Source organism: Aricia agestis, chromosome 7 (genome assembly GCF_905147365.1).
Source record: "Aricia agestis chromosome 7, ilAriAges1.1, whole genome shotgun sequence".
Lineage (NCBI taxonomy): Eukaryota > Metazoa > Arthropoda > Insecta > Lepidoptera > Lycaenidae > Aricia > Aricia agestis.
In genome coordinates this window covers 6,238,976-6,257,491 of record NC_056412.1, presented here as the reverse complement: position 1 = coordinate 6,257,491, position 18,516 = coordinate 6,238,976, and the positions used below count along the sequence as shown (strand labels likewise).

The window sequence follows — 18,516 nt, the reverse complement described above, 5'->3', positions numbered from 1 at the left end:
TTGCTATCTAATAACAATAATGTTCTTTTAGGGTGGTATGAACTTGTAATTTGTATAGCATAATCGAAATAACGAGGCACAGAATTTCATAAAAAATAGATTTTACATGAAGGTTTGTGCCACCTTTCTGAACCTTAGTGTACCTATAAGTATTTAACATATTTTAGATTGAATCCAAAACTTTGTGGTATTACAGTAAAATCATTCCAAAATGTGTGTTGTAACTTTAGCAACTGTTTATGTCCTGTTGTAAATTATTAATAATAATTAATATATCTTGTTATCATTCCCTATAAGAGAAAATTAAAAATATATTGATGTTATTAAAGACTGAAGAATCATCTATTTGTTTTTCTATCAGTTGGAAACTTGGAACCATAAAGTTAATATACCTAGCGGAATGGAGCAACAATCTCGAGCTGGAAAACGAAACCGAAATATGTGTGTGTAAAAATATGTGTACGTATACACTTACACAAGCATGATTGAACATGATTTCTATGGGATTAAATTGTCAACGTGCGGCACGTGCCGACTGGACGTCAAAAAAAGAGTGCTGCTGTCATGTATCACACGTGTCTTACCACGCAGTGTTACTGATAGTGACATCTCTCTTGCTCAGGCCTTTGTTTCTCTATTCCGCTAGGTATATTAACTTTATGGTTGGAACCGAGCGACACGCGACAACCGTAGACGATGTGTCGTCGCGACACTACTGGTTTCTATGTAATATCACAGATGAGATAATAGTACAAGTAGTAATATGTATTTCTATGAAATACCCTCCGCAGCTAGCGACACGAAGATAGCGACACTTATTCATAGAAATGCATAGATAAAACCAGCAGTGTCGCGAGTCGTGACGACACGTCGTCTGCTGCCGCTTCATGTAGCGGGCTTCCAACTAGTACCTTTGATGCGACGATCGATTGTTAATGTACGCCATACACGCTACGGTTTACCGGAGAGGCCGCCTGCGCAGGTATCAGTCGAAAGAATTTATTTTCGATTTTGCTCCGGTCGACTGCGCACTGCGCAGGCTTACAAAACTTCACAGGTCTATTCCCACACACGTTCCGGTTTACTGGAGAGGTCTACCTACGCAGGTAGACCTCTCTAGTAAACCGTAGCGTGTATGGCGTATATAACACTTCAAAAAATTTTAAATTAAAAGTAATCTGTTGTGCTTTTTGTCAAAATGACATCTTTCGGCCTTAACTAACCTTTGATAAAAATCTGGTAAATGATGTAGATTCATAAAATAATAGAAAATGCCGCCCATTCGCTCTCTTGTCCCAATGTTCGCTACGAAATCGTACATAAAATTCTCCACCATAGCAAAATGTATCGTGGACCATTTTCGTAACGTATCATGTCAAAAATTGCTGTAACTAACTCCGAAGAAAATACTCTAAAGGACAAAGGTTACAAATTAGACAAACTCATCGGGGAAGGTGCTTATGCTAAGGTACGGTGGACTGTAGGGTAAGCGGCTTTATTGTAAGTAATAACTAGCAATAATAATACCTAATTGTTCGTTATAACCATAAAGCGATCGCCCAGGGCACCGGATAAAAAGGGGCGCTGAAGGCAAACAAAAGAGGCGCCAAATTTTTTTCAGCACTATCAGCACCCTGGACGCCGCAGAAATCTCGCCCAGGGCGCTGGTAGTGCTAGAACCGGCCTTGGTTATTCATAACTACGTACTTCTGTTTCTTGCAACAGGTGTATTTAACAACATTCGACAAGGACGAGCACAAGCAGAGTTTGGCCTGCAAAGTGATAGAAACGTCGAAGGCTCCCCGAGACTTCGTCACGAAGTTTCTGCCGCGCGAGATCGACGTTCTCGTCCGCCTGAATCACCCGCACATCATCCACATACACAGCATATATCAGAGGAAAACGAAGTACTACATATTCATGCGGAACGCCGAGAACGGCGATCTTCTGACTTATATTTTAAAGAGGGGCGCCGTGTCGGAGAACCAGGCGCGCGTGTGGTTCCGGCAGCTGGCGCTGGCGCTGCAGTACCTCCACGAGCTGGAGATAGCTCACCGGGACATCAAGTGCGAGAACGTTCTCCTGACGGCCAACTACAACGTCAAATTGTCCGACTTCGGGTTCTCGCGGTACTGCGTCGACGACGACGAGAGGCGCGTCCTGAGCGAGACGTACTGCGGGTCCATGTCGTACGCCGCGCCGGAGATCCTCCGCGGGAAGCCCTACCACCCGAAGCCCACGGATTTATGGTCGTTAGGCGTGATCCTCTTCGTGATGCTCAACAAGTCGATGCCGTTCGACAACGCCCGGATGCGGAAGCTGTACGAGCAGCAGATGAGGAGGAAGTACCGGTTCCGGTCCCGAGTCGCCGGCGTCGTCTCGTCCGAGTGCAGGACGGTGGTGAGGAACACGCTCGAGCCGGACCCCGGCCTGCGCCACTCCGCCGCGCAGGTTCTTGCCTCCGATTGGATCGCTATGGACAGTAGACTCAAAGGTGCAAAAGAAAATTTCAATTGCGACCCTTTTAAAATTAAAAATATTCACGTAATCGAATGATTTTACTACGTATCATAAGTATGCATGTTGATCGTAGATACTAAAGATCTCATAAACTGTATTCGTCTAGGATTGAACCCAGTGGAAGAGCGAGCGATTAAAAAAGCTAAAGAAGAGAGAGTAAAATTCCAGTTGCGTAGCAAACCAAAGAAACAAGGTTCTATTTTGCCGACGAAAACGCACGAAAGATATTCATCGTTCAGGGTAAAATTAAAATTATTATCTTGGTAACTGTTCTACGTGGATGTTTTGCAACAAGATGTTAATCATTTTCTATTTTTTTGATTCAACATAAAACTGTTTAAAATATTATAATTCTGTACGCATTTCCAGGTAACTGAAATGGTAAAAAAATCTACAGATCCCAAGAAAACAAAGTTAACGGAACCAAATGGAGAGACTTAAGAAAGTTTGTAAAATTATTATTTTACACAATTTAAAACAGATCCTAGTATCCATTCTTAAAGATATTAAATTCGCAGGAAAAAAATGTGTTAAAATTAACAGAATCTGAACAATCAACGCTGTGGTCGCGAGGCTATAAGATCATCAAGAAGATTAACGAGGGATCATATTCCAAGCTACTTGAAGAGCTACTTGAAGAACAGGACGCTCTGCACCGTTGTCGATGATACAACGGGCGCAGATGCGGACATAACGTTGGGGGTGCCCACTGGTTCTGTATATGGTCCTTCTGGGTATACAATGCATGTAAATAGCATGCCTAATGTAGTAGAATATAGTAGGTTATACATGTATGCTGATGATACATGCTTGGTAGTAGTAGGTAAAAACTTGCAACTGATGGAAAGTCAATTGCAAAGTGATTTTGATAAAATAACAAAATGGGCCCACGACAATGGGATAATACTTAACGCCAGTAAGACTAAAGTTATGCATATATGCTCACCCTACAATCGATCAGCAGGAGCAAATGTACGCATAGTGGGACACATATATAACTGTTTACATCAAAAAATAACTGTCATTGTAACGAATTGGAAGTGGTAAATAATATAAAATATTTGGGTCTGATTATAGATAAAACCTTTACTTGGAAGCCGCATATTGAATTAGTATGTAACAGATTGAGATCAGTACTCAGTAAATTTTATCTTTTAAAAAGAATATTAGATAAACGTACTCTGCTTATGGTTTACTATGCTCTGGTGGAGTCTGTCATTAATTATGGATTAAATTGCTATGGGTTAACGTTTAAAACGTATATAGAGCAAATTAAAAATATACAAATAAGGTTTTTAAAAATAATGGTAGATAAAAGAACAAAAAATAAATACAAAGACGACTATTGTAAGCTATTCCAGGAATGTGAAATTATACCAGTAAGTGAAAAAGTGAAATATTTAATTGCGATAGAAACATATTATAGTGATAAATTTAAAATAAAGATAAAGCATAAATATAGTGTTAGAGAGTCGAAAAAAGGAAAATTAGAGCAAATAAAAGTAAATAATTATTATGGGGAAAGAACTAGGAAGTATATAGTGCCTAAGTTATGTAATAAGTTTAAGTTATTAAGAGAGGAAAAGAAAATAAAGTGTAAAAAGAAATTAAAACAAAAACTCAAAGAAATGCTTGGATATACTAAGAAAATGTAATAAAAAAAATGTAGTCTCATTCTCACACACAAATACCGACACACACACGCAAACACACACACACACACACACACAGACACACGCACACACACGCACAAACACACACACACAAACACACACTTTTTAGTTAGTTCATAATTATGTTACTTGTTAGTATTATATTTTGTGTAATTATTGTATTACAATTGCATGTAATTTTTTGTGTTTGAGCGGAACGCCTACAAACTGCTTGTTCAGTTTGGCGTATTAATGTATACTGTAAAACAATTGTAATAAAGTGAATAAAGTATTTAAAAAAAAAAAAAAAAAATATAATTTAAAAATTAAAACACTGCTTTAATGATTTTATATGAGTACAAAAGTACTAAAATATTTTTGTAGGTGTATTTGGCAGAATACAAAAACTCTTTCAAGCGTAATAAAGCAAAAGTTCTAGCGTGCAAGGTGATCGACACCAATGTAGCGCCCAGTGATTTCGTCGAAAAGTTTCTGCCGCGGGAGATCAACTTGCTCACTAAGCTGAGCCATCCACACCTCGTCCCCGCCCACAGCATATTCGAGAGGAACAAAAAGTACTTCATATTCATGCGGTACATGGAACGAGGGGATCTGCTGGACTACATCGTCCGGCACGGAGCCGTCCCCGAGCAGCAGGCCCGGGTGTGGACCAGGCAGCTGGCGCTCGCCGTCCAGTACCTGCACGAGCTGGAGGTGGCCCACCGGGATATAAAGTGCGAGAACGTCCTCCTCTCGGCCAACTACAACGCGAAGCTGACCGACTTCAGTTTCTCGAGGTCGTGCGTCGATGGTGACTCGAACCCCGTTTACAGCGACACCTTCTGCGGGTCCGTCTCCTACACCGCCCCGGAGATCCTGCAGGGGGAGCCCTACTGCCCCAAGCCAACGGACGTTTGGTCTCTGGGAGTCGTCCTGTACGTGATGCTCAATCAGGCAATGCCCTTCGACGGTCAGCGCGTGCGAGCGATCCTGCGGGCTCAGATCGACCGAAATTGGAAGTTCAACCCTTACTTTGAATTTACCATATCGAACCGGTGTAAGAGGATGGTCACTCTGATGCTGGAACCGAACCCCAGGTTGAGGATCACGGCGGAGGAGGTGGCTCGCAGCAAATGGATTCTCATGGATCCGAGATTAGTAGGTCTAGAAACTTTAAGCTTTTCGTACTGAGCTGAAATCGTTTATTCCATAGGAAAAGTTTTATCGTACTGTAGTTAAGATTTAAATGTAGCGACGTGTAAAACGCATATAAATTGTTTGTAGAATGGAACCTCAACGAAACGATCGCTTATAACAAAGCTCGGCAGGAAAAGGCGAATTTTATAAGAAAAGCACTAAAAGTTCAGCAAACTATCGAAGCGAATATTGGGTCTAAACTGTGAACAGCCGGAAGAAATGGAAGGAACGGCTACGGCAGGTCCAAAAACTTTTTTTTTTGCATAATTGATCTTGATTCTTGGGCTCTTGGCTGTTTGATGTCGTATGTCAAATAGGTATGTCATTGGTGATAACCGTTGACACACTTGATATTTGTTTTCGATGATGTCATGGAAAATGGTAATTTTGTGAATTTACAATGATTATTTTATAAAAATTGACCAGATCATTGACGCTTTACCGAACAACCATGCTAAAATTTTATGTCCGGTCGCATGATTGGGTTTAAAAGAAAATAAATGACGAAGCTGAATCTCACTTTAACCGAATCAGACTACCGAGTTTTGGAGGACAGAGGATTTTTACTGAAAACAATATTAGGCCAGGGATCCTATGCCAAAGTATTTTTTAAATAAATTATATTCCTCCTGTTTTGGCAGATGCAAATACGCGAGGCGAATAAATGTGTTTTAGGTGTTCAAGTCAGTTCATATGGAGGAGGACGGCCGGCATAACGTAGTGGCGTGCAAGGTGATCGACACGGCGCAGGCTCCGCGCGAGTACCTGACCAAGTTCCTCCCGCGCGAGCTGGACATCCTCATCAGGGTCAACCATCCCCACATCATCCACGTCTCCAACATCTTCCAGCGCCGCGCCAAGTACTTCATATTCCTCCGGTTCGCCGAGAACGGGGACCTCCTCGACTTTCTGACACAGAACGGCGCCGTGTCCGAAACGCAGAGCAGATTCTGGATGCGCCAGATCGTGTCCGGAGTCAATTACATCCACACCCTCAATATCGCGCACAGGGATTTGAAGTGCGAAAACATACTGATAACCGCCAACTATAACGTCAAACTGACGGACTTCGGGTTCGCGCGGGTCGTGCGACAGCGGAGCCGCGATATCGCGAGCGACACGTACTGCGGCTCGTTGTCGTACGCGGCTCCTGAGGTCCTAAAGGGCACCCCGTACTACCCGAAGCTGTCCGACATGTGGTCCGTGGGTATCATTATGTACACGATGCTGAACAAGGCGCTGCCGTTCAACGAAACCTCGGTAAAGAAACTTCGCGAGAAACAGGTACGACCATTTGACTTACTTGAACAAAATACCTGTATAGACTATAGACTCTGCTAGATTGAGAGATAAAACGGCTGCTCCGTAATGCCTTCATCAAAAATCAGATCTACAGATATTTCGTCCGTATTGTGCAATACGATTATCAATAGAAAAGTTAGGAAACATACTTTTCGTTCATTAGATGCATCATACGTAGTAACCCCTTAGTAGTCTGAGGATGCATCAACAGTTAAGACCTTAATTTCGATTACACTATAAATTATAATTTGAAGGTCATGCGCAAGTGGCGGTTTCGGTCAGGCATTGTGAATCAGTTGTCTATGGAGTGCCGGAAGCAGGTGACTGACCTACTGGAGCCCGAGCCGCGGCTGCGCCCCAGCGCCGCCGCCGTGCTCGAAGGACCATGGATCGCCATGGACGCAAGACTCACCAGTTAGTTCCTCAGAGTTTTTACAGCTCGCGATACGATATATCGTAGACTTAAAAGCGTTTTAGCGCTCTGCGCTATCCTTTGTTTTTGACTGAAACTGAATTTTGTATAATACGAAAATCTTACAAGCAACATATTGTGATATATTAAATACTAAACAACTAAAAAGTTATTTAAACTTTATAGAACTAAGTTTTTTGGAGGAAACGTTATTAAAAGAGGCTGAAGAAGAAATGAAGAGGAGATCGGGAGCGAAGGACGACATTTTAGAATCTGAAAGATTGGCAGAACTTCGACGAAAAAGTAGAGCAAAAGGTATTACAAATTCTATTAATTAAAGACTAGATTGCAGTTCCAACATTGAAACAGGTAGCCTAAACATTTTCCAGTAGCTTTACAAAATTTCATGACTTCTCTTCTCCATTTCAGAAAGTTTAAAAGTATTAAAAGCAGTAACTACCCAGTCAATATCACATCAGGTAATAAACGAGGAATAAATAACACAAAAATTTTGAATCAGTGTTTATTAATTTTATACATTTATATTTATGTATTTTAAGTTATTGTAAAATTAATTAATATAATGTTGTATAAACACTTGTGTTTTTGGGTTGTACGCAGAACACTTATCAGTCTAGGTATTAAAAGGTCGTGGAAGACGGGGGTCTATCTAAACATTTTAAAATATAATACGTTTATTTTGATGAATACATTTTGTAGAACTAGAGTTTGTGTAAAATAGACGAGACAGGATCGTTACCGACTTCATATAAAAGGTACATTAAATATTTGTTAACATTAATCACAACAGTCGTTTTAGATACTTTATTAATTACACGTCTTGTCAACAATCATGCTTAAAAAGCAGTTTACTTAAAAAAGGGATAAAAAATTATAATTTGAAAATGGCGCTCAATTTACTCACATAATGTAATACGGTACCAGAGTAGACAAAACTAAGGGCCAACCCACACGTACCACAACCACACCACGTGGTCGGGCGTATTGTAAATGAACTGGACTATTCACACGTACCACATTTTGCAGTCGTTGTCAACCACTTGTGTGATACCGACCACATCGCAACCACACCGTTGCCGCGTTGCGTCGTTGCAATGACAGTGAGCGCACACCGCCCGTGCTCTCCCCCCCCCTCTCCGTTTCATTGACTTTCCTTCGTAACCACATCGCAACTACTGGCGACAACGCGACATATTTTATAGTTTGTGCGTTCTAAGATGATATGGGTGACAGTTTTCATGTTCCTTGCTACGGGTTTTTTTTTACAAGAAAACAAAAAAAATCTAAATGTAATAAATTATATTCCATCTACAAAAACAAATGTTTCCTATAATTGTAAATGAATAAAAATGAAAAGATGCTAAATGCTAACTTATTAATAAAAATTATAAATATTGACTGTGAAATAGGAGTATAAAATTATTGTTACGAAAACATTTGAAAAAAGTCATATGCATGAAACGGAACTTATGTCAATAGAGATTGACTTCGATTGCAATTCCTTTACGAAGTGATTCGATATTTTTAAACTATCGATTAATTTTTATTAGGTAACTTCCCTACTATTGTCAATTATAATGTGTCACGCATATCATCATAAAACGCACAAACTATAGTCGGTACCCCAACGCAACTACAAAAAGCTGCAGCGACACCATTCACACGTAACCACTTCTTGACGGCATCTTGTCGTTGCGACGTGGTTGTGGTACGTGTGGGTTGGTGCTTTGGTGCTAAGGAGTGCCTCGACTTCAAACAGGCGAATATACGCGAGTTGGGCTCGACTGTCACTTTCAACGTGTTTCACAATGCTGGGTAATATGACACACTACGTCAAACGTATAAACGAGATCTCTTCTGAGTCAGCCCACTCGGTTCTGTTTACTCTGGCAATACTGAATTGTTACATAGGATACGAGGACATTCTAACTAAGGCAATGACGCTAAAGTTCGGACGTAAACACACGAAAATACTTTATACTACACGAAATATGTAAATAAATTATAAATACTTGTGTATCGATTTCCAAACACATATGACGTGAGCACGTAGTAGGTACAAACATTTTCGTGTGCATGGTAAGAAGTGAGGTCCATTGACGGAATTTCTTTCTAAGGGGGATATTAGATTATCATATATATTGGATCCGAGATCATTGAGTCAATGATATCAGTGGATAATGTAATATAGACATGATTCATTTCTTCCTTGATCATAGATTTTTGACATTTGCTGAGAGATTGGATCCAATACGGTCATAGAAATAGGTGTTACCAGTTATTTAATTAAAAAATAGTTTTTAATTTCTTGTTCGTTAATATGTTTCAAATAATGTAATGTAATTATTTTTCTAATTATATACTTGGATAATCTTGCTGAAATAACAAAAAACAAGCCATATTAAAAATGACGATGTCTTTTGACAAATCGAATTCTCTGAGATCTAGTAACACTGACGTCAATACCTCTCAGCGTTAGCGCTCTCCATTGGCTATTGAAACCACATATGACGTAAAATAGGACCAATGAAATATGATAATGTAATATGCACATATGATCAAATGATCATATATATTGGATCCTATATATGATCATAGAAATGATCATATATAAATGATAATGTAATACCCCCCTAACCGGCGACCGAATTGTAGTCATACCGAGAAAAACATTGCAAATGTACGATGATTTTTAGTAAAATTCAGAGACATTTTAAAATTTATTTTCGTCTGAAAAAAATAATTAAATTATCATCCTTCACTAGTCATAAAAAACTACAGTAAAGTGACGTCATCACTCATCATAGGCTTACTGTATTCAGTCGACATGTGCACTAATACACATACTGTTAAACAGTCGATTCTTTATTATAATCAAAATGTATGCCGTTTGTTTTATATAATAGTTATGTGCCCAATTTTGATCCTGGATCAGAGAGCCAACTAATCCTATTTGCGGGTTTGAAAAGGATAGCATGTGTTAGGGCTGTCCTGTGAACTTTAAGTCAGGCCTTCTGGAATCAGGACGCAAGTACTAGAATGGTCCATTAGCATTTTGTACGGATCCCTTCGTTTGTGCGATATCACTATATTGGACCATGAAAGAAATTGATTCAAAGGCAGATTGGCGGACCTACGTTATTCGGTCGGGATACGTCAAGTCAATACACACATAATCCGACTGAATTAAGTAGGCCATTTTTCCCTAATATTTTCACCAATTTCTCAGATAGAAGTATACATATATAACGGGTACAATAACCTATATTTTACATTACTACTAACAATGAAAACTCTTATAAAACGTAACGAGTAGATAGCACTACCGTCTAGTATCTAACAACAATCAGGTTTAATACTTGTATAGGGTTTGCCAACGTTACATAGTATCGAATCGACAAGCAATCTTTCTCGTTAAGAAAGAAACTTTTCGTAGACGACATATACGATTAATTCGGCCGCAATTGAAATCAACTGATCTAACTTGTATAACTGGTGGTAATGAAACAGGATATGATAAACACTTTCATAGTTCAAAACTTTTTACATATAATTAATTTATTTATACATTTATAAAACATTCATAATTGATACATTTATTTAACTATTTTATTGTAAAACGAGCAAATCGAAATAGACCAGTTATATTGTCATATCTCAGTCGTAAGTTACACTTAATAATACAAAATATGGTAGACTATGTGCAAAGTGCAAACCTCGAAGGACCAATAGAAAAATATAAATAATTGAATAAAATAGCAATCTGACAAAAACTTTTATGTTAAGCGGATATCTGCAAGATGACATTATGCATAATGCAGTATATTATATACTATTTAAGGTCTGTCATATGATTTTCTAATATGCCTGGCAGACAAGCAAAACCTGAATAGTTATTTACTGTGCAGTTATTTCGTACGTTAGTTTTGTGACCTTTTACCACGTGTTCCATTTGATGTTAAAAACGATCAAATTGCCTCCTATTTTGAGCGTTCTGATCGTTTTTAATATCAAATAGAACGCGGGGTTAGTGTTGCACTTTTTCTGACTTCAAGAAATCAGTTTGTCCCGTATCTCGATTGTGTGAGTTGTTATGATTACCACAGTTGTTGAGTCTGTTTTTGTAATAATCGAATTATTGCTAAGAATTTTTAACATTTTTTAATAAGTTCGAGGTTCGCTTGTAACTATGGCTTGTAACTATGATAATGAACAGAATGTCGAAATACTGGAATGTCTATTAACATAGTTTGCAGTTTTTTAACATTTAAATAAATTAATATCTTACTATCTATTCAAAAGATAAGTTTTTGGCAGTTGTAGTCTCAATAAATAATTAGTGCACTTTGGATTACGTTCCTTAAGTAGAATAAAAATAATAATTTAAATTTAAATAAGAATAAAATAATGTTAAGATTAATTTTGTAGAATAATTAATAGAAATATTTATAGTCGCAAATCCAAAGTGTTATAATTTTCTTATACACAACACAACCATATTTACAAAGTAGAAATGCATGTAACATTTAAGGAGTCCATGATATTATATCATTTATACTTAATCTAATTCATATTCTGTTTGCGTCAAGCAGACAGTCACGTGACCTAATTATTATTTCAAAATTATTTGGTGTAATGGGCATTGTCCAAAAAAAATCACATGTACTTTTTTTTTTTTTTCGTTAAAATAGGGTATTTTAAGAATATAAATTAAATAATTTTGAAATTCATTGGCTAGTATTTTCTCAATAAATTTTTAAAGTTTCGCTCTGACGTCATCACCGGCGGCCAATTGACCTCTGCATATGTTTTAAATTTCCTTTCAATCTTATTTATAATGGCTGGTTCGTCAAATGCAAGTTCTCATTATGTGAAAGCTAATACGAGAAGCTTACCAAAAGTTCGAAACGTAATATTGGTCGAATTTATTGCTAATTTAACGCCATTGAAGGTCACACTAATGTTAAACACATTTGTTCAAAAATATAAGTAGCTAATGGGTACTTTTTTTGTTTATATACAGAAAAACGATCACTGACCTTATTCCTCGAAATGTTTTTGAATGAGCAAAATTAAAAAAAAATGGACAATCCCCATTAGTAATAATATTATAGTAAATTATTTTGTTTACTGTCTGCTTAATGCGAACAGAATAATTTACAGAACGCAGCTTATGCGTTATTGGTCTTTGGTTTTAATCTCTACTAGGCATAAAGTTTGAGCATTTCCCCATTGTGCAAAAGGATAACTTTAATCCTGCTTAAATACAATAGAAAAAAAAAGTTTCATATAATATCATCATCATCATTTTAGATGTTGGGAAAACGCTTAAAATTTCCCAATAAAAATTAAAACAGTGTTGAATACCATTGGTATGCTTTGCAAGGAATAATAAGTTCAAAATAACTATTATGTTAAGTTTTCTTCGGTCACAATCGAAGACATAAGTCGATGAAGTGGGTAACTAGCATTTTATAACATTATTACATTACTAACTAATTTTTTCTCTCATAATTTGAACAAAATTTTTTGACACTTGTACTCCGCTGCTCCAAAGAAGTACCTATAATAAAAGCAGGAGTAAATTAAAGCAGGAGTATAATATGTTTGGACCGCAAAAAGTTACAGTTTTCAGGTTGCTATAATAGCTATAAGGATATGTCATTTTACAAATAATATAAACTTATCAGTAGCGATAATCGAAATTCTTCTTCAGGTAAGGGCGTTCGCAGAGTTGAGCGTGCGCGCGGTGCGGCCACCCGCGAGGCGTGCTTGTTTCATGTCATTTATAAGCAGCGCTGCGCTGCGCGTTGAGCGTGTCAGTCGTCGCACGATTACTATGGATAACCGCGGATGCCCGCGACGTGCAGCCGCGCCGAGCACACGCTCAACGCAGCGGACGCCCTAAGACCACACTCGATGGCAGAAGAGTGAAGCGACTCGACAAATAGCACAGAGTTAAAAATACGTGTGGCACGAGGTCGAGGACTGCCGCGGTAAAGCGGGATGCAAAACAACAACAACAACAAAACACCGTGCCGAAGTACGACTGGCACAGCGTTATTTGCCTAGTAACATTTTTGCACAAATTGTTTGTTTTCCAATTGTGAGCGTAATCCGAATCAGTGGCGGGGCTGAAGTGTGCTAATGCTTAATTGGAACGTTAATTAGTTTATGAAAATGCTTGATTGTGCGAAGCGTTGCTGTAGTTGAAACATTCAACGTTGAGCATGATGCGCTCTAGCGCTGCAATTGGAAAACATTCTACGTAGTACGTACAACACAGTACGTACAATGAAATCATTTGGACAGCTTAATTTGTAGCTGTTTTATAACTGTTTCTCTGTTTACAAGCAGTTTATTAATTCTGTGTCAGAGTGCCTCACTCTATGCCAAGAACATTTTAGTGCGGTCTTTTAGGGTCAACTCACACCGGGGTAGAGTCTTTCTATTGATATATTATTTAAGTACAAATTTTTGTGAAAATTTGGAAGCGTCAAAGACGAATGCGCGCGTCAACGCGTGTCGACATAAAATTTGTATAGCAGTTTGTACCTAAATAATAATAGAACAATAGAGATGAATATGCTGTAAGCAAAAAACATGACGCTTTGACTCTGCCCAGTGTGAGTTGAAGCTTACCTTTAGTATAGCATTTACAATTTATAAGTATGGTTGTGTGATATGAACTAGTGTGTGCGCGCGGTGTCACGCGGGAGACAGGCAGCCGACTCGACGACTCCCGCTACTGATGTGGTCTTCGTCGTCTGTTTGTAACATTTCACATTAATATCTTAGAAAAAATATAATGGGTGCGTTCCGAAACTCTTAACAGCATACTGGCTAGTGGCCAGTGCAACAGTTTACTGTTTATAATTAAAATGCTAAGACTGGCCACAGAATTTTAAATCAATTTTTTAAATATTATAATAATATTTAAAAAATTGTTAGTGTTGCAGATTTATATTATTTTTTACGACATTTTGACTTGAACTAAAATCAATTAGACTACAAATCGCTAATAATAAAATACATTTTAATGTGTATGTCGCAGCCAACTGGTTCAAATAGCCGTTCAATCAAACAGATAGCCCTTTGACGGAACAACGCCATTCAGTCACACGGCTATACGTCGTTTCGCCGACTTGTTGACTGCAACGTTCAACACTACAGCTAGATGACGCTTAGCTTACATTAGCTAAGTGTTATTATTACACAAGCGTAAAGATAACAAGCAGAATAATTGTATTCTAACTCATTTTGAACACAATTGCAATAAATTACCTTGGTGATGCAGTTCATAATCCCGTAATTTCTCCTCGAATATTAGTTTAAATTTTGATTCACTCGTATGTGCTCACATAATTTCTGTCTCTTTAATAATACTTGTAACTTGTAACGTATATTTATGAAAAATATCTTAATACAACCACAAAACACCGGTTAGTTGTCGCCATATTGTAAACAAAACGCACCTAGCACCGCGGTGGTGAACGCTGAACTAATTCAACCAAACGGCGGCTTTTGAATCAGCTGTGGTGTTGAACGTTTTGAGCCACTTAAATATTCAATTAAAAAGCTAGACGTGTGATTGAATGGCGTTGTTCAGTCAAAGGGCTAGCTTTGTTTGCTGGAAGGGCTATATAAACCAGTTGGCTGCGATATGTACATTAATAAATGAAAACAGCGTTTTTGTTCATTTCATGTTTATATAATAGGCAGTATAACCAGCTATAATCATCTGTCTTTATGAGTATCCCAAAACTTTTTAAATAAAACCCAAAACCAAAGCGTTTGTTAGTGGATTAATAACACCAAGCTTAATAAAACTGTACCATACCATTTGACTAGTTGTAGCAAATGCTACATCAGAATTGTTGCATAGATGTTGGTCAATACTGGAATAAACTTTTGACCAATGAAATTTATATTTTAAAATGTGATTCGATTAGAATGTTGTCTTCGTCTCTTTGAGCGTTTTGCAAAATTTTCGGTAAGATAGATCAAGATAGATACTATTTTTAAAGTAAAGTACACAACTACCTAATGCTGTTTGCACACCGACATCACTGACCACAAAAAAGGGGTTTACAGATTTACGAAAAAGGATAAAAGCATGAAAGTAACCCCAAAACTTTAACTGTGACTTTTTGTCACTCAAAACATCAAAGGCCTATAAGAATGAAAAAAGATATCTGTGCCACTTCGCTTTTTTCTAAGGTTGTCCTAGCTTTTAGATACAATTACTATTAGGTTTCATTTTAGTTTACGCCACTATAAATCAGTGGCGTTTTGAAACATATAGCCAGTGGCGGCCTTACCCATTGCCCCGGGCGAAAGGTCTTTTGCGAGGCCCTGGGCGGCAGAACTTTATTAGGCCTTTTGCCTTACAAAAAAATACCTTGCGAGGCAAGGCACTGTACGAACAAAGGCGATGAAGTGCCTTAGTTCATACAGTGGCATTTTGTTCGGATTTTTGTCTGTCACGTGCCGTGTTCGGATAGCCACACTTGACCCTAGATGGCGTCGTCGGTGTGGCAACCCGTTGTTAATGTGTTAGTGTGCACTTACGGGCGGGGAGTCACCTGAGCCGTCGTCCCGCAGCGGGCACACCAGCTCGCCCAGCTCCAACTCGTCCCGGCTCTTGCGCCGCTTCAGCGAGAACTGCCGGCTCTTTGGCACCTTTAATATTTTTTTTATTAACACGCTTTTATTAGCTTGGGCTGTATATTATATGCCACATAATCTTTGAGCACAATTTTTACCTCTTTTTTAAACAATCAAATATTATCTATTTACTAGAAGTTATGTGCAGCATGTGCCTATCGATAACCGTACGTTTTCCCGCAATAAGAATATAGATATTGTATGTCCTTTCTCTGGTTTACTAATAATTTAAAATAATAAGTTCAGAAATTATGAGGGAACAAATAGTCCATAGTCAGTAGTCACCTACATATACATTGTACGGGCAAGCGCGTTAAAAAAAGTTGTATCATCAGCATTTGACATAATTTCAGTAATTATTGTTAGCAAAGTTCAGTTCGCATTCGGTCATCAATAATTCCGCGCGTACTCATATCATGCTATCAGTCGATTAATAAACAATTTTAGTAAGTATCAAAAACGGACTTTCTCTCGCTCTCTGTCAAATCAATATAAAACTATCATAAAAAGATTGTGCGCACCGTACATACATACAAGTCTAAATCATAACTAGACGTAGTCTGATAAAAGTCGGTCTATTTACCTTGTATTTAGTAGTAGCGGTGAGCGGTTGATACCCTAGCGTCTGCTCGGCCGTCCGCTTCTGTTGTATGACGTCGCGGCCTAGCAGGTCGTTAAATCTGAAAAATAAACAATTTGATGATGTTTTTGTTTCTCAAATGTATTCTTACATGCGAAAACATAAGTAGACAAATTTAATTCAGTTAACCGTTGTGAAAAATAGTTCTGTGGGAGAAAATATAGATAAAGACGTTGTAATATTTTGTAACTGTTAGTTTTATTGTTGTCGTTTGTAGCGAGCACAAACTCGTTTACTTTCACACATACAATACAATATTATAAAGACGAAGTTGGATTTAGTGCGTGAAGTAGGTATAATATATAAATTATAGTTTTCTAATTATTTCTTTTTAGTCAACCCATTCTTAGGTTAGATTTATATGCGTCCGCCTGAACGCGCGGCTTGTTGACGGCTACACCGCGCAATTATAAGTAAACGTATGCGTATGTAAATGACAACACGACCACCGCTATTTAAATAAATCGTTATATACCATTGTTTGTGATCAAGTCGCGGTATAGTTGCCAAAACGTGCGTTTGCGCGGGTTAATATAAATTTAACCTGAACATATTTTTTTGATCTACTTAATTTCTTATAAAACGTTAGTGTAGTTATAAAGTGTTAAATTTTATTATCAGCTCGGTGAAGGTCGTTCGGATCTCAGAGCACAGTGCGAAATGTAAGGGTCGAGGCAAACTACCTCTGCGTGAGGTGTCGCCGCAGCAGCGTCTTGTTAGCGGGTATGTTGAGAAGCGCCGCCAGCAGCTCGCCCGTGAACCGCGCCTCCAGCAGCATCAGTCCACCGTGCACGCCTACATGGATAATAATAACTATGTTCATATTTTGACAATCACACAAAACAATTTAAAACAAATAAGCGATCATATAGAAACATATGTAAACACATTACAACAATTTTACAGCGCAGGCGGAAAAAACACGCCAACAAACATAATATTATGCCGTATTCATTGGCGTGCTTCTTGGTGCAAGCTCAAAATTAATCAAACATACTTTAATAATAATTTTATACAGTTGACTGTCTGTGTAATTTTAATGAAATGACACCGTTGTCATATTTTATGATGATCAGGCGATTGATCACACGGCTCGACTCTGTCGCGGTCAAAGCCTGAGTACCTTGCCTTTTTTAAATGCGGATGGGCATTCGGCATTCCATAACCGGATTTATATAACAGCGCCAACGAACATGACCCTTGATTATAGTAAAGGATGGTGTTGGTAAAAATCGCATTAGCAATAATTAAATTAATCGTACTTGCGTACGTAAATACGATTGCTAATATTATCGTGCGCAGAAATAGTTTGCGATCATTAATATGAATAAAATTCACGTCCGCGCAATATACGCACCGCGACGCTAACTGTTAAAGAATTGCTATTTTTACTCGATATAACCGATAATTCACGATGCCGCGTTTTTAGCAAATAGCAAAGCAATAACACGTAGCATGCTGTGTCATCAAGATTAGCATGTTAATGAAATTAATATAAAATAGCATTCATTCCCTTTACTAATAAACTACGAATAATAAAAACTAAGGTAGAGTAACTGTGTCAAAAAAATTGACCACGGGTCTACAAAATGTGACCCAAATACATGCATACTGTATGTATTCGGTACACAACTTTGCGTAAATATAGAAGTGACAATTCATGTTAACGGCGTTATTCGTAAATAGTGTGTGTCGTTGCTATTGCCATATTTTAGTGTGCAAAAAGAAACAAAATTCAAAACGGTTGAAGTATGGGAGTTACGTTTCCTTAGTTTTTGTTTTTCGTAGCTAGTAAAGGAGTACCTGCGCCGCGCAAGTTGGGCGCGTATTCAGCTAGGTCGATCTCCTTGAGCCACTGCATGACGCGGTGCGAGGACCAGCGGGCGAGCTCGTCGGGCGGCACGCGGGCGCATTCGCCCTCCTCCCCCACCGCTACCGGCGCCGGGGCCTCCTCTGCCGCGCGACGGATCATCGTGTCCGGGTTGAACTTGTTGTCGCGCAGCACTTGGATACCTGCAATTTGCGTACGGTGAAAACTCGATAAATCAGGTAATTGAGATTAAAAATCGAAAGTATGAAGAAAAGCGGGTCCGGTGCATACAAGA

At 38.4% G+C, this 18,516-nt stretch overlaps 3 protein-coding genes across 8 annotated transcripts in view; 2 read left to right on the top strand and 1 right to left on the bottom strand.

Annotated features, from left to right (window-relative positions):
- Positions 1 to 1,208: 1,208 nt before the first annotated feature.
- Positions 1,209 to 6,105, top strand: LOC121728584 (testis-specific serine/threonine-protein kinase 1-like). Its single transcript, XM_042116754.1, has 7 exons — positions 1,209 to 1,468; positions 1,726 to 2,494; positions 2,627 to 2,760; positions 3,024 to 3,135; positions 4,555 to 5,334; positions 5,457 to 5,610; positions 6,045 to 6,105. The coding sequence occupies exons 1-6, from the start codon at positions 1,373 to 1,375 to the stop codon at positions 5,573 to 5,575; spliced, it is 2,010 nt and encodes a 669-aa protein (XP_041972688.1). The 5' UTR covers positions 1,209 to 1,372; the 3' UTR covers positions 5,576 to 5,610; positions 6,045 to 6,105.
- Positions 6,063 to 7,090, top strand: LOC121729035 (testis-specific serine/threonine-protein kinase 1-like). The gene is made up of 2 exons (XM_042117422.1): positions 6,063 to 6,653; positions 6,926 to 7,090. The coding sequence occupies exons 1-2, from the start codon at positions 6,063 to 6,065 to the stop codon at positions 7,088 to 7,090; spliced, it is 756 nt and encodes a 251-aa protein (XP_041973356.1).
- Positions 7,091 to 13,492: 6,402 nt separating this feature from the next.
- The window catches only part of LOC121728790 (liprin-beta-1), an 82,242-nt gene continuing 77,218 nt past the window's right edge, over positions 13,493 to 18,516 (bottom strand). For 4 of the 6 annotated variants that reach the window (XM_042117075.1, XM_042117071.1, XM_042117073.1 and 1 more), the window contains exons 9-13: positions 18,215 to 18,424; positions 17,095 to 17,206; positions 16,355 to 16,451; positions 15,676 to 15,786; positions 13,493 to 13,871 (exon numbers count right to left, since the gene is read on the bottom strand). In XM_042117075.1, the coding sequence (XP_041973009.1) occupies positions 13,794 to 13,871; positions 15,676 to 15,786; positions 16,355 to 16,451; positions 17,095 to 17,206; positions 18,215 to 18,424 (608 nt within the window). In that variant the 3' untranslated portion in view covers positions 13,493 to 13,793. The remainder of the gene's footprint in view (positions 13,872 to 15,675; positions 15,787 to 16,354; positions 16,452 to 17,094; positions 17,207 to 18,214; positions 18,425 to 18,516) is intronic. The other 2 variants (XM_042117072.1, XM_042117076.1) reach the window with 1 other exon arrangement.